This window comes from Bubalus kerabau, chromosome 1, assembly GCF_029407905.1.
Source record: "Bubalus kerabau isolate K-KA32 ecotype Philippines breed swamp buffalo chromosome 1, PCC_UOA_SB_1v2, whole genome shotgun sequence".
Lineage (NCBI taxonomy): Eukaryota > Metazoa > Chordata > Mammalia > Artiodactyla > Bovidae > Bubalus > Bubalus kerabau.
Window position 1 is genome coordinate 107,662,912 of NC_073624.1, and position 14,506 is coordinate 107,677,417.

The 14,506-nt window shown below is 36.5% G+C and overlaps 1 protein-coding gene across 7 annotated transcripts in view; it reads left to right on the plus strand.

Annotated features, from left to right (window-relative positions):
• TSPAN19 (tetraspanin 19) overlaps positions 1 to 10,602 on the plus strand; it is a 29,193-nt gene extending 18,591 nt beyond the window's left edge. For 6 of the 7 annotated variants that reach the window (XM_055586494.1, XM_055586504.1, XM_055586513.1 and 3 more), the window contains exons 5-9: positions 627 to 701; positions 4,358 to 4,468; positions 6,689 to 6,832; positions 8,118 to 8,201; positions 10,397 to 10,602. In XM_055586494.1, coding sequence (XP_055442469.1) covers positions 627 to 701; positions 4,358 to 4,468; positions 6,689 to 6,832; positions 8,118 to 8,201; positions 10,397 to 10,465 — 483 coding nt within the window. In that variant the 3' untranslated portion in view covers positions 10,466 to 10,602. The remainder of the gene's footprint in view (positions 1 to 626; positions 702 to 4,357; positions 4,469 to 6,688; positions 6,833 to 8,117; positions 8,202 to 10,396) is intronic. The other variant, XM_055586476.1, reaches the window with a different exon arrangement.
• The last annotated feature ends 3,904 nt before the right edge of the window (positions 10,603 to 14,506 follow it).

The following is a 14,506-nucleotide window of genomic DNA, read 5'->3' on the forward strand; positions in this document are numbered from 1 at the left end:
ATTCTAGATAATATGTAACACTGTGCTGCTATTGTGAAGGAGATGGCAGTGGCCGTAAGTTTTAAAACAAGAAAATAGTCAAATAGTGCAAAAATCATTTTATTTGGCCTTGAAGTAGTTTTAGTTCTCAAAGCAATAGTCCAGATATGCATATAGACTCTACTATCATCGTTGCCTTTGTTACTTTCTCATTATTTTGTTGTTGTTGTTAATGCTGTCGTTGCTTTGTGCATGATGGAATAGTTTATGTCTGGCCACAATTTAGTGAGTTCTCTAGTGTTAGCGGAATGGTGTTAAGTGAAAGTCAAGATATTTAAATCCCCCTCTATGAATTTTAGATCTGAATGAAGAGGGTATCATCATCAACTCCATTAGACCAAGTAGTCTGTTAGAGTTCTCATGAAATATTATCACTTCTTTCTATCTTACTCTTAGCCAAATGTTCATTGATTTTTTTTGCCTTTTGATGTAAGGATTTCACTCATGTATACGAAACAGGAAACTTCAGTAATACCCATGTATATTTTAAGACTTCATATTTCATATGATGTGCATTTTCCATCACTGTAGTATCTAGAAAATATATTAGGAGCGTAGTTCTCATCTCTGTGTCTCTTTTCTCGTAGTATGCAGCACTATTGATGTGGGCTGTTGGTGTTCAGGTTGTACTTTCAACACTCATCTTTGCAAAGAAAGAAGAGGTATGGAAATGTCATCTTTCTATTTGAAAAATAGGAAAATCAGTTGTTGTAGATTATTGAGACCTGAACCTATATTAAACCTATAGTAAAAGCTAAAGGTAAGTAAATGTCTTTAGGGGAAAAGGGATGAAATGGAAGTACTTCAATCGTGTAATGGAAAGGAGACAAGGGTCAGATTGGAATGGAGGACAGAGTTCATGTCTTAACTCTGTCTGCAGAAGACGCAGAATGTTGTTGTAAATGACAAAAAATGTGGGGGAAAAGGAGATAATACTTAGAGTGGGGGATCCAAAACTGGCCCCCTCAGCCAACCCTGGCTATCACTAGTAACCACATCACTGTACTATGTTCTGTTTTTGTAAAGAAATAGCTTTAGACTTTCTAAAGATACTAATTAGTACTGATTTTAAATTAACAATTTCATTTCAATAAGATGTACTGAATAATTCATATATTTGTATAGTTATGGCCATCAGATCAGATCAGATCAGTCGCTCAGTCATGTCCGACTCTTTGCGAACCCCATGAATCGTAGCATGCCGGGCCTCCCTGTGAATCACGAACTCCCGGAGTTCACTCAGACTCACGTCCATTGGGTCAGTGATGCCATCCAGCCATCTCATCCTCTGTCGTCCCCTTCTCCTCTTGCCCCCAATCCCTCCCAGCATCAGAGTCTTTTCCAATGAGTCAACTCTTCACATGAGGTGGCCAAAGGACTGGAGTTTCAGCTTTAGCATCATTCCTTCCAAAGAAATCCCAAGGCTGATCTCCTTCAAGTGACACAATAAAATTAACGGATGATTTATATTTTTTAAGTTCAAAAAAGCACATAATAAATTTCCTGAAAACTTTTCGGTAACACAACTTACCTCTTTACAGCCTATAGTTACTTTTAATTCTTTAAGAAACTTCAGTATTTCAGTGCAGTCAAGGTCTGTTTTTGTATCCTGGGAGACTGTCTTATAGCACTAAGAGCATGGACTTGAAGTCAGTCCTTAAACCCATATCTTCATCTACTGCCTTATAGAGTTATCATTAACTGACAGTTGTAAAGTCCATGTAACAGGGTAGCTATTTGACAGCTCTCTACCTTCCCTTATTTGACTTTTAAAAAATAACTTTTATTTATTTATTTTTGGGGTGTGCTGGGTCTTTGTTGCTGCCTGCAGGCTTCTTCTAGTTGTGGTGAGCACAGGCAACTCTTCACTGTGTTGCACAGGTTTCTTATTGCGATGGCTTCTGTGGTTGCAGAGCACGTGCTCTAGGCATGCAGGCTTCAGTAGTCACATAGCCCCAAAGCTTGTGGGGTTTTCCCAGACCAGGGATTGAACCCATGTGCCCCACACTGGCAGGTGGATTCTTAACCCCTGGGCCACCAGGGAAGTCCTTCCCTTATTTAATTTTGAAGGAGACCCTGAGCAATTCCTATGGTTTCTAGCCTTCAAACTCTCTCTCTCACTTGCACTTGCCTTCTCTCTCTCTCTCTCTCTCTCTCTATATATATATATATATATATATGATCAAAGCAAAAGATTAAACTCTTAATTAATGGCCAAACCTCAACAAAATCTTTTCTGTATAGCACCATTGCTTTCCAGTTTCATTTGCTCTCTTGTGCTTGGCATCTGTCCTGGGTATCTAATTACCTAGGGCCTATTGTTAATGACTTGGCATTTGTATATAAAATTTCTTCTCTCCACATGAAAAAATGTGTGTGCATGTGTGTGTGTGCACGCACATACAGTCAAGTGAGTCCTGTAAAGCTGTCTTGATCCCGACACATCATTCTCTAACTTTTGGACCTGGTGATAGAACCTGAATATTGGACCTTTAACACATGGATGTAGTTAATCAATGTCACCCATATTTATTTAAGTATTATTCACATACTCCCCTCCACCTATTTTAAGAATAATAAAATCTATCATTTAATAATAACCACCATGTGCCAAAGAATGTGATAGGTACTTTATTGGCACTATATTATTGATCCTCATAACAAACCCTAGAGATGCATTGTTAAGTCCTGCTTTCTAGAACATAAAACTGAGGTTTTGAGCAGAGAAATACATGTAAAATATATCATGGCCAAATGACAGAGTCTGAACTCTAACACTTATTAACCAGTCCTAGAGATAGTGGCTTAGTTTATATCACCTTGACTTCTACAGTTCCAACTGGATTGAGCTCTCACGAGCTTTTAAATATTTTATGTCATTTACAATGCTGACTCAGTGTTAGAGATGCACTGGGGCTTCACTGGATATTTTTCAAATTGTGTGAGGGAATTTTATTTATATAGTAGTAACCTAGATTATATATGAAAATCATTTTTACTCATATACTAAAGTTTGATTCATAGGCACTCTCAATCTCCCAAGTTAAGCTTTAAAAGGTAAATGAGGATATGTCTCCCTGTCATCACAAGAGTATAAAATAGAAAAGCATCATTTTCTATTCTGAATAAAAATTAACTCAGAGAATATGTGAAATAGATTATATAATAACACATTATATCATTCTAATCTTCTTAGAGGTAAGTGTGTAAGAGTTTAACATGTACAGATGTCTTAATTATTGTAGTATTCCAACCAGTTATTTACTTTTCATTATTCAAAGATAGCATATGACAATGAGAAAGTATTAGACTAGATTTCAAATGAATTAGGTTTAGAAGTCACACCTCTTCTTCATTCATGTAAACAAAGGAAATGATCATATTCTCTGAGTATCTATATCATGGTTCATAAAATGAAAATACTATCTTGAATTTCTACCTTTTACTATTTTTAGGACCAAATTAGGACTGAGTTATGAAAGCCATATAAACTTTTAAATGCTTATATAAGTTCCTATTAAAAATTACCCATGCAATATCTAGACTTCAAAATAGCAATTTCCCCCCAAACTTTCAGATATGATTATTTTTGCTTTAGCATTATAAAAAGATAATTTTTAAATTGCAAAATGTAATTCTTGTAAAATATACAGTAGATTCAGGTTAATAATTTTATTTAACATCTTGATTAATGTGGGAACTAGTTTAGTTATAAAAACCAATTAGAAGGAGAGTACAAAGAGAAAACATTTATATAGATACAAAAACTGACATAAAAACTGACTTTGAAAGGAAAGGGATCAATTTCATCCCCACCAGGAAGAGTTCATCTGCAATTCTCTCCAACAAAGAATCATTTGAATTGGGAGACTGAGACAAACAAACACACAACTTACAAAGTTGTAAAATAAATTAAAAACTGTGAAAAGTACAGACTCATAGAATCAGAGAACCCTGAAGGTATACTAGAGAAAACCTAGTTTTCATTGAAAAGATCCTCAGTCATCTTTTCCATTTATAAGTCTTTCGCAATTTTTCCTGAGATTATGAGAAAAAATGTTAGAACCTTTCAACATTGAGGAGAGCAGCACATAACTTTCTTCCTAATCATAAAAGAAGTCTAATGTAGTCTTCCTATAGATCACAGTGTAAAATACCAAAGGTATTCACACTTGCTCATTGCTAATAATAATGATAGGAAGAAAAATAAAACACCTAGAAATAAGTTGAAAGCAACAAACTGAGTTTGAATACTTTTTATGAGGAACCATAAGGGAAGTTTCTATCAAATTTTCATTTTTAATGAAATTTTCAATAGGTTCACCAAGCATGGCATGATAAAATTGATTCCATCATTTCTGAGTATGGATCTGAGGATTTTCCTCAAGATACACCCAAGTGGATGATTCTGAATGCTCTGCAGAAAACAGTAAGATGAAATTATCATAAAAGTAAAAAATTAGACAGCAAAGGTGACAGCTGAGATGTGGGAAGACAAGGAAGGACAGGGGATGAGCACAGGAATGAGAGGTTCTTATATTTCTTCTAAACAAATGAGGTGGGATAGTATTGTCTAAACTTACAGATCTTGAGTTTTACCCTTCTTTTATAAGGTGTATCTGCTTTTCTGGGTCAATTGATGGGTGGTCATTTTAACCTGGATTCAGCTGTAAAAGTGTTGGGAGTCTTCTGCCAAGTGTAACAATAATCTACTCTGTTGCATCCAGGGGGAGATAAATTCTAAGCCCAGTCCCTGCTGGGCAGCAGAATATCCTGATGGTTCCCATTTGAGCCTAAACATCAGGTTTGCCATGTAGTAACTTTATGATCCTAGATAAGAAATCTTCTTAACTTCAGGTACTGTATTAACAAATAGGCAGAATAACCCCTACCTCTGGTTGTCAAGAATAAAGGAAGTAACATATACATAATACATAGAAAGCCTTGGATCTGGGACACAGTATCAACTTAATACTTGTTAGCTAATGTTGTTAGAATTATATTTCACTGTTCACATGTTTCTTGGCAAGGTAAGGGAATGTGTGTACTCAGCCAAATGGTTACAAGAATAGATTGACACAGGAACATAGTAAGTGCTTGATTAAGAAAAAAAATAGCAAACATTTACATAGCCCCAGGTCCTTTTTTAGGTGCTTTGCATATATTAACTCATTTAGTCCTCTCAATCCAATGAGATAAGAACTATTATCTTCATTTTGCAGATGAAGGTAGAGAAATTCATAACTTAGCCAGTGCCACATGGCTAATAGATGGCACAGCCAAAATTCAATCCCTGACAATCTACACTAGATTTTGTGCTCAAGTGCTATACCAGAGTTTCACATAAACAGTTACTATTTTTAGTATATTTAATAACAGAAATGCTTATTAGGAGAATTTAAATTTATTATAAATGATTTTATTCACCTTATTTTTTCTTTGGTGTATGTGATCTGAAAAGGTATTGCATTTTCAGATAGCATTGACTGATAGCAGTGTATCAAACCTTCCTATGGTCATTAACTGATAAACCAGGAAAACGACTGAGCGACTTCACTTTCACTTTTCACTTTCACGCATTGGAGAAGGCAATGGCAACCCACTCCAGTGTTCTTGCCTGGAGAATCCCGGGGACGGGGGAGCCTGGTGGGCTGCCGTCTATGGGGTCGCACAGAGTCGGACACGACTGAAGCAACTTAGCAGCAGCAGCAGCAGCAGCAGGAAAACATGTCTATATGTATGACATCACTGTCATTAATGAGAATCCAGCTTATGTTTCCTAGCCATGAATATCATTGAGCATTGAGATAGTATATGTAGATTTGATTGTTTAACTGACTTTCAGTTCCCAGTCTCTAAAGTACTATGTTAGCCATTTGACGTTTCCAAGACTGTGGCAAGATTGTTGGCACATGTTGCAACATAGGTGGTACTGATGCTATAACTTACAATAACAAGTTTAGAAAATAATGATCTACTCACTTTAACTTTCTCTTATTTTCTAGGTGACAAATATATAAGCTGATTCTTTCACATCCTTTCAACTCAACTTGATAGGATTGGAAATGAGACATTTCATAGATGCTTGATCACTTCTGACTCTTTTACTTATTACCTTTCTGGGTTTTTTTTTTTTTTTTTGGTGGCAGCTTTTCACACAATACAAAATATAAGGTTAACATCTTACATTAATCCTAAGAATGTAGAAACAACCCTGAGTCTCTATGTATATTAAACACATATGGCAGCATATTTTGGATAAATCATAAAGAAAACTGTTATAGTTAGGAGAAGGTATGGCTCAAGGGATTCTCCCTCCCATGTTCTGGCTCTAAATGTGATTTAGTAAGTCAAGTATATCTTTCATCCTGAACTTTATAAGGTAAATTCAGATATAATAATTTCATTTAAACATAGCCCACTTATATGAGTAGAGATCTTTAATTCTGATTAATATCAACCATAGCAGCAACAGCAACAAAAAAATATTTTTGTTTAAACAAACAAAAATATATTTGTTTAATCTGTTATATTTCAATGCAGAATAAATTAATAAATTTATCATAAAACCACTTTGAGAAGCATAGGATCATATAATTGACTGCATTTTGAATATTCTATAGTAAAACTTATAGAATCATTTTTCTAGTTTCAGTGTTGTGGCCGAAAAAATTACACAGATTGGACCAAGAATAAGAATAAAGAAAATTCAGAACAGGTGCCATGTTCTTGCACAAATTCTACATTAAGAAAGTGGTTTTGTGATGAGCCACTGAATGCAACGTACCTACAGGTAAATATAAGCCAAGGCTTCTCCAAGTGTTTACAGTATCCTGTGTTTTTTTTTGTTTTTGTTTTTATTTTTTGCAAGTCATTTTAGAATCCTGAGCAAATTGTTGTGTTAAAAACAATGCCATTCATGGTTATTAGGTTCTTAAGCACCTTGCTAATGAAACCACAGTGAAGTGGATTATATCAGTTACATAACAAAGTCATTAAACTTTCTGGGTTATGTGATCTAAGTGTGCCTAGAACTTGGGACTCCATTAACTCTCTCCTCAACCATCTTTTGGAGGAGGCAATGGCACCCCACTCCAGTACTCTCGCCTGGAAAATCCCATGGGCAGAGGAGCCTGGTGGGCTGCAGTCCATGGTGTCGCAGAGAGTTGGACATGACTGAGTGACTTCACTTTCACTTTTCACTTTCATGCATTGGAGAAGGAAATGGCAACCCACGCCAGTGTTCTTGCCTGGAGAATCCCAGGGATGGGGGAGCCTGGTGGGCTGCCATCTATGGGGTCGCACAGAGGCGGATACGACTGAAGTGACTTAGCAGCAGCAGCAACCATCTTTTAACAGAGGAAATCCTTTTGGTAAATCTCTATTGTATAGGACTGGTAAAGGAACTGCAACAGCAGAAATAAAGAGGCATGAGGTTTGACAAAAACTAAGGGAGGAAATCCCAGATGTGTCAAGGGTGGTGTTCACATAAAGGCGGCAGAAACCAGAGAAGAGGTTCATCTGTAGCAACTTCTCTCTACAGATATAGGACATGATAAACTAGGGATTTCCATCCAATAACTTCTAATACGTTGTGTAGTTTATATATTGATGTTATTCTAGTTTTAAGATGTCTTTCAATAACATCATTCATTCATAGAGAAATGGAGGATTCTCCATTTAAGGATTCCATTTAATCTCCACTTAAGGAATTTCCATTTAAGGAATCTCCATTTGGAAGATTCTCCAAGAAAGGTTCTCTTTGGGAAATATCATGTTAGGCAATAGTACATGCCCTGCTGAATTTCAGTAGTGTTCAGAAAATCTAATCCCTCTCAAAACTTAATAAATTTCTGATTTCAACTGCCTGACAACATCTTAACAGCTTAAAAAGTAGCAGCTGAGGCATCTTGCTATTGTAGGAAGCTCTCTGGGCTAAAAGTCCAGTCTCCAGTTAGATGTTGACTTACTTTTTAGACTTTCGTACATTACTAACCTCTTTGTCTCTTCTCTGTAATGGAATTATGTATAAAACCATTTATATTTCCAAGTCAATCTAAGTAAGTTCTTTTCCTTAGGGTTGTGAAAATAAAATCAGCACATGGTATCATGCTAATGCTTTGACATTAATTGGAATTAACTTTGGACTTTTGGCTTCAGAGGTAAGTTTTTGTTTATATGTTTAAAGATTTTTTAAAAATTAAGTATAAAGTATATGGGATAGATTGTAGAACAACCAGATGCAGACCTAAGCAGACTAATTAGTCCAATAGGAGCCAGGACCCTGAAACTGTTCACACACAGGAGGTCCCAACTGAGGGCAATATCCTTAGATCAGCCTGGGTGGAACCTGGAAATCATTATCATCCAGGACTTTCATGGCAGTCCAGTTGGTTAAGACACCCCACTTCCAATGCAGGGGGCTTGGGTTCGATTCCTGGTTGGGGAACTAAAATCCCACAGGCTTCATAGCATGTTCAGAAAAACATAAACACATGTTTTTAATGGCTTTATAAAAAAAAATAAGTTGTTCTCCTGGCAGGTAGTAATTTCATTTCTTTGTGATTAAAAAAAAAAAATACTTCCTATCTTGGCAGTGAGTTGACCATGATTGGCAGTGTGTACACTGGCAAATTTCTTAAATCTAGGCAGATGTTTGACATTAGTAAATCTATTCAATCATACATTCTTTCATTCATTGCTTCATTCATTCATTGAATAAATTTGGAAGGGGGAAGAACATCTACTATGTGTCAGGTGCTGTACTAGATGCTAGAGATACAATGGGAAGCAAAATCTACATATTCCTTGACTTACAGGGTGTGCCAACTGCAAAATCAAGGTTCAGAAATAGTATTTAATTCTCCAGTCCCAGTGAAGACCAATAAAAGCTAGTGAAGGGTATGGATTCAAAGAAATTGTAAGACTGTATAGATTATTATTGTGTAGAGTATAACGGAATAAATATATAACATGTGATTTGGCCAAAATAGGATAGCAAATTTAATTTATGTTGATCCACAAAGTATCAACATCAGATATGCAGATGATACCACTCTAATGGCAGAATGCAGAGAGGAAATAAAGAGTCACTTGAAGAAGGTGAAAGAGGAGAGTGAAAAAGCTGGCTTAAAACTCAACATTCAAAAAACTAAGACCATGGTAGCCAGTCCCATCACTTCATGGCAAACAGATGGGGAAAAAGTGGAAGCAGTGACATATTTTCTTACCTTGGGCTCCAAAGTCACTGCAGACAATGACTGTAGCCATGAAATTAAAAAAAATGCTTGCTCCCTGGAAGGAAAGCTATGACAAATCTACACAGAGTCTTAAAAAGCAGAGACATCACTTAGCCAACAAAGTTTTGTGTAGTCAAAGGTATGGCTTTTCCATCAGTCATGTACAGATGTGAGAATTGGACCATAAAGAAGGCTGAATGCTGAAGAATGTTTTGAATTGTGATGCTGGAGAAGACTCTTGCGAGTCCCTTGGACTAGGAGATCAAACCACTCAATTCTAAAGAAAATAAGTCCTGAATATTCATTGGAAGGACTGATGCTGAAGCTCCAATACTTTGGCCACGTGATGTGAAGAGCCAACTTATTGGAAAAGACCCTGATGCTGAAAAAGATAGAGGGCAGGTGGAGAAGAGGGTGACAGAGGATGAGATGGCTGGATGGCATCACCAAGTCAATGGACATGAGTTTGAGCAAACTCTGGGAGATGATGAAGGGCAGGGAAACCTGGCATGCAAATACCAGGACACAACTTAGCAACTGAACAACAAGCAGGGCCCTCAGCTAAAGTTCCATAAATTCTTTTCAACTGGTAAGAGTGTTTAGTCTCAGGATGGTGGTAAACAAGACAGTCTTATAAGCATTGATCCTCTTTTTAAATGTTTATTTTCTATTGTATTATTCCTGAGGCAATTAATATAAGACTGAATGGGGGATATTATTGTGTTCCAGTTTATCATCTACCCTTTCCAGACCATCTTTCATGATCCTATAACAAAAAGAGGCAGTTTTTTGGAAGTGATGACATTAGAAAAATGATGAACACAAAACATCAGCAGTTTATCACAGCATCTAGCCCAGTGATAGCCCATGTAATTAAAATTGAGTACTCCATTCCTTCACCCTCTCTGTAAATGAACTTGATGACATCTGGGGTACCCTACAAGACTTACTCTGCTGACTTCTTATTCACAATGATATGTATCTTATTCGGAAATGGTCTCACCCTCCTTCCTCCCTTTTCCCTTTGCAGAATACATTTTGGTGATTATATGGTGTTAACTTTACAAATTATTCTTATTGACTACATTTTAATCTCTTATTGTTTCCCTTTTTTCCAGGTTTTGCAATTCTCTTTAACTGTTTCTTTCTTCGGACACATCAAGAATAGAATATATGCAGAAAAGTGATCACCGGATTTTAATTTGTCTGGAAGAAACCAGTTAACTCGTAAAATAATCATATTGAATTCTTCTATTCCAAAAGAAAAGTTTTGAATTACATTCATTGTTTAAGATTTAATAAAGTCAGTGGTTATATATGACACAGAATTATTGAATATAATATCATTCCATGAAATTTTTCAGTTCAATTCAGTTCAGTCGCTCAGTTGTGTCCAACTCTTTGCTACCCCATGAATTCAGCATGCCAGGCCTCCCTGTCCATCACCAACTCCGGGAGTTCACTCAGACTCACGTCCATCGAGTCAGTGATACCATTCAGCCATCTCATCCTTTGTCGTCCCCTTCTCCTCCTGCCCCCAATCCCTCCCAGCATCAGAGTCTTTTCCAATGAGTCAACTCTTCACATGAGGTGGCCAAAGTACTGGAGTTTCAGCTTTAGCATCATTCCTTCCAAAGAAATCCCTTTATTAATATCAAATTCTACAGTTCGGTACGTTGTCATTTTCTGAATTCAGAGGATATCATTGAATATACTAATGTCAATATATGGTAAATTATCACATATGTTTTGAGTGTCATGTGTAGAAAAAGATACCTATATGATGTTCAGAAAATACTGTGTAAGCAATTATAACATATACTTTATATTTACAAACTTTAGGTTAATAACACTGATTTATAGATTTCAAAGAAAGAATGAAAATCTCCATGACACTGATCTCTACACTGAATTAATCTTTTATTTCTCTCTTCTTACAATACTTAGAAGTAGATAATAAATTTACAATTTTACAAGTTTGGATATACTTAAGTGGCAATAAGAAAATATTTTAAAAACATGAATTTTTAAATATAGAAAAAATAATCTAGTCTAAATACTAACTGAAGCCTCATACTCATTTACCTTCTTATTTTTCCCTTTTTTTGTAAGTTATGCTCAGTGAATGCATACACAATTTTCTGAAGGATATAAAAATGACCTACCTGTTCTATTTTCCTAACAATGATACTGTGAGAACAGAAAAAAAACTTCTTTGAAAAAATAAAAACTGCTGTACAGACATGAGGTGTTATCATATCATTGTTGTTCTTTATGAGAAAAGGCTGCGTTGATTTGAGGAAATGAAGAAAGAATAGATTAACTGAAGATCCTGCATTGCTCCTGCTGCTATAGAAGGCTCACTCTTCTTTATATTTATTAATTCAATCATATCTATTTTCATATGTCTATTCAGTACATTGCAGATTTCACAGACCTACAGGCTTTTTTTTATTTTAGTAAGTGAAAAAGAAAATAGAGTAAACATTTCCTCTAAAGTGATCTGTAAATAGACATGGCTTCTAAATTTAAGGGAAATTCTCTTGGGATTTAAAGCTCATTTTCAAATTCCTGTTTTCTCTAAAATATGCCACAGCACCACACTGATATAAAAAATCTCTCTCCTACTTGGGAGTTGAGCACCAACTTATTTGTAATCAAATAAATATTATAGAAATATATTCTGATATACATAATTTGTGTCAAGCAAATGAAAAAGATGTCTAGATACTAGATTGCCTATTTTCAGTTACTACAGTTAAATCACAAGATATATGCACCACTGATCATATCTATCACCTTTATGATTTTAGGAAGTATTTTATTAAAGGATGTTGCTTTACATGCTGAGTAAAATAAAGATTTATTTGGAAAGACAGAGTAGATCAGGATCATATCTCTGTCTTGTTGGTTTTTTTTTTTTTTATTTCTGAAATAGAAAACTTAGAAAGTTCTGAAAATTAATCTGCATCAGAAACACTGAAACACTGAATTCAAATTAAGGGTAACACACAATCTTGATTTCCCCCTGAAGTTGTCACTTGCAAAACATATTTAGCTTACTTCAGGCTCCCCATTTTAATTATGTTTCTAAAACTATTTTGTGATGGTACTATATAAGTGAACTACTTTTAAATTCCTTTTATCTTCTTTTCTTCTTTCAGATAAAGATACATGCATTCAGTCAACAAACATTTATAGAGACCCTACTATGTGCTAGGGGCATTGCTCTGTTTTGATACATGAGGATGAATGGAAACATGTATAGTTCCTCTTCAGTGCTGGCTTCAGGGGCATATAACCTATCTTTAGAAGAGGCCCACACTTGGCTTAATACTTGGCAGTTTCCATCTTCAAATTCTTAGTTTCTGAACAAGGGGATTACATTTACATTTTGCCCTGGGCTCTCTAAATTAGGGAGCCAGCTCTGCCTCTGTAGTTAAACTCAGAGTCAGTCATACATCCTGACATGTGAACAAATAAATGGCATGTTTGTTATAATTATTATGACTACCCAGAAAGAAAATGCCTAAGTTTACTTTAGAAAATGAGACAGCACTTCAAAAAAGACAGTCACTCATTTAACAGTTACTTATTGAGCAACTGCTTTCTGTTGGGCAGTCTTCTAAGTGCTAGAGAAAGAGGATCGAGTAAAACAAAACAAAAAAAGTCATGAAAGTTACATTCAATTCAGTAGACCCAAATAACCCATAAACAAAATTATGATGTCAGATAGTGGGAAATACTATAGAGAAAAAATGTCAGGAAGTAGAATAAGGAGTGGTGGGGAATTAGGATGATTGTAATTTGAGATAGGCTGGTTTTTCCAGTGGTCATGTATGTATGTGAGAGTTGAACTGTGAAGAAAGCTGAGCCCCGAAGAATTGATGCTTTTGAACTGTGGTGTTGGAGAAGACTCTTGAGAGTCCCTTGGACTGCAAGGAGATCCAAACAGTCCATTGTAAAGGACATCAGTCCTGGGTGTTCTTTGGAAAGACTGATGCTAAAGCTGAAAGTCCAATACTTTGGCCACCTCATGCGAAGAGTTGACTCATTGAAAAAGACTCTGATGCTGGGAGGGATTGGGGGCAGGAGGAGAAGGGGATGAAAGAGGATGAGATGGCTGGATGGCATCACTGACTCGATGGACGTGAGTCTGAGTGAACTCCAGGAGTTGGTGATGGACAGGGAGGCCTGGCGTGCTGCGATTCATGGGGTCGCAAAGAGTCGGACACGACTGAGCAACTGATCTGATCTGATCTGATCTGATAGATCAATCTTCAAGAGATAAAGGAAGAGGATGAGATGGCTGGATGGAATCACTGACTTGATGGACGTGAGTTTGAGTGAACTCCGGGAGATGGTGATGGACAGGGAGGCCTGGCATGGTGCAATTCATGGGGTCACAAAGAGTCGGACATGATTGAGCGACTGAACTGAACTGAACTGAACTGTGCTAAAGTGGCCTCATGGAGAAAATGACAAAGGAGATGAGAAGATAAGGGGAAAGAACACTATGAGCAAGAGGAAACAAAATAGGAAGGGAGAGAGGACCTGAGGTGAAAGTGAGCATGTTGAGTTCAAGGAAGGGTTAGTATGGGGAGTGGAGTGAGTGAGGAGACTTGAAGTCTCCTTCACTGGAGGAAAGCAGGGAGTGAAATGGGAAGTGTATTGAGTGAAATGGGAAGCAACTGGCAGGTTTTGTACAAGTTAAACCAACAGACATATTTTAATTGGAGCAATCTTGTTGCCATGTTGAAAATACACTTACAAGGCCCAAAAATGGAGGCAGGGAGAACAGATTGGATTTAATAATCCAAATAAGAGATGATAGTGGGTTTGGCCAGAAAGTGGAGTTGGTGAGAGGTGGTCAGATTCTGCACATGTTTTGTGGTAGAGTCATCAGAATTTGCCTGTAGCTTCAACGCAGAGATATGAGAAAAAAGAGGAGTCAAAGATGACTTAACTGGGAGAATGGAGCAATCATATATAGAAATGGGAAAGACTGTGGTACAAGCAAGTTTAACACTTAACACTTGAAAATCCTACTAAAGTGATATGTTATGTCTGCAGTCCACACTAGTCTGCAAGAAACTCAAGGCTAGGGGTATTTGGAGTCTTTGCAACTCCAAAACCTTGCTCATTACTTCACAATGTAGATGGCCAACAAAGGTTAATGATCTTTAATTGGTCAGATTACTTAGTATGCCACCAGTTAAAACCCCACT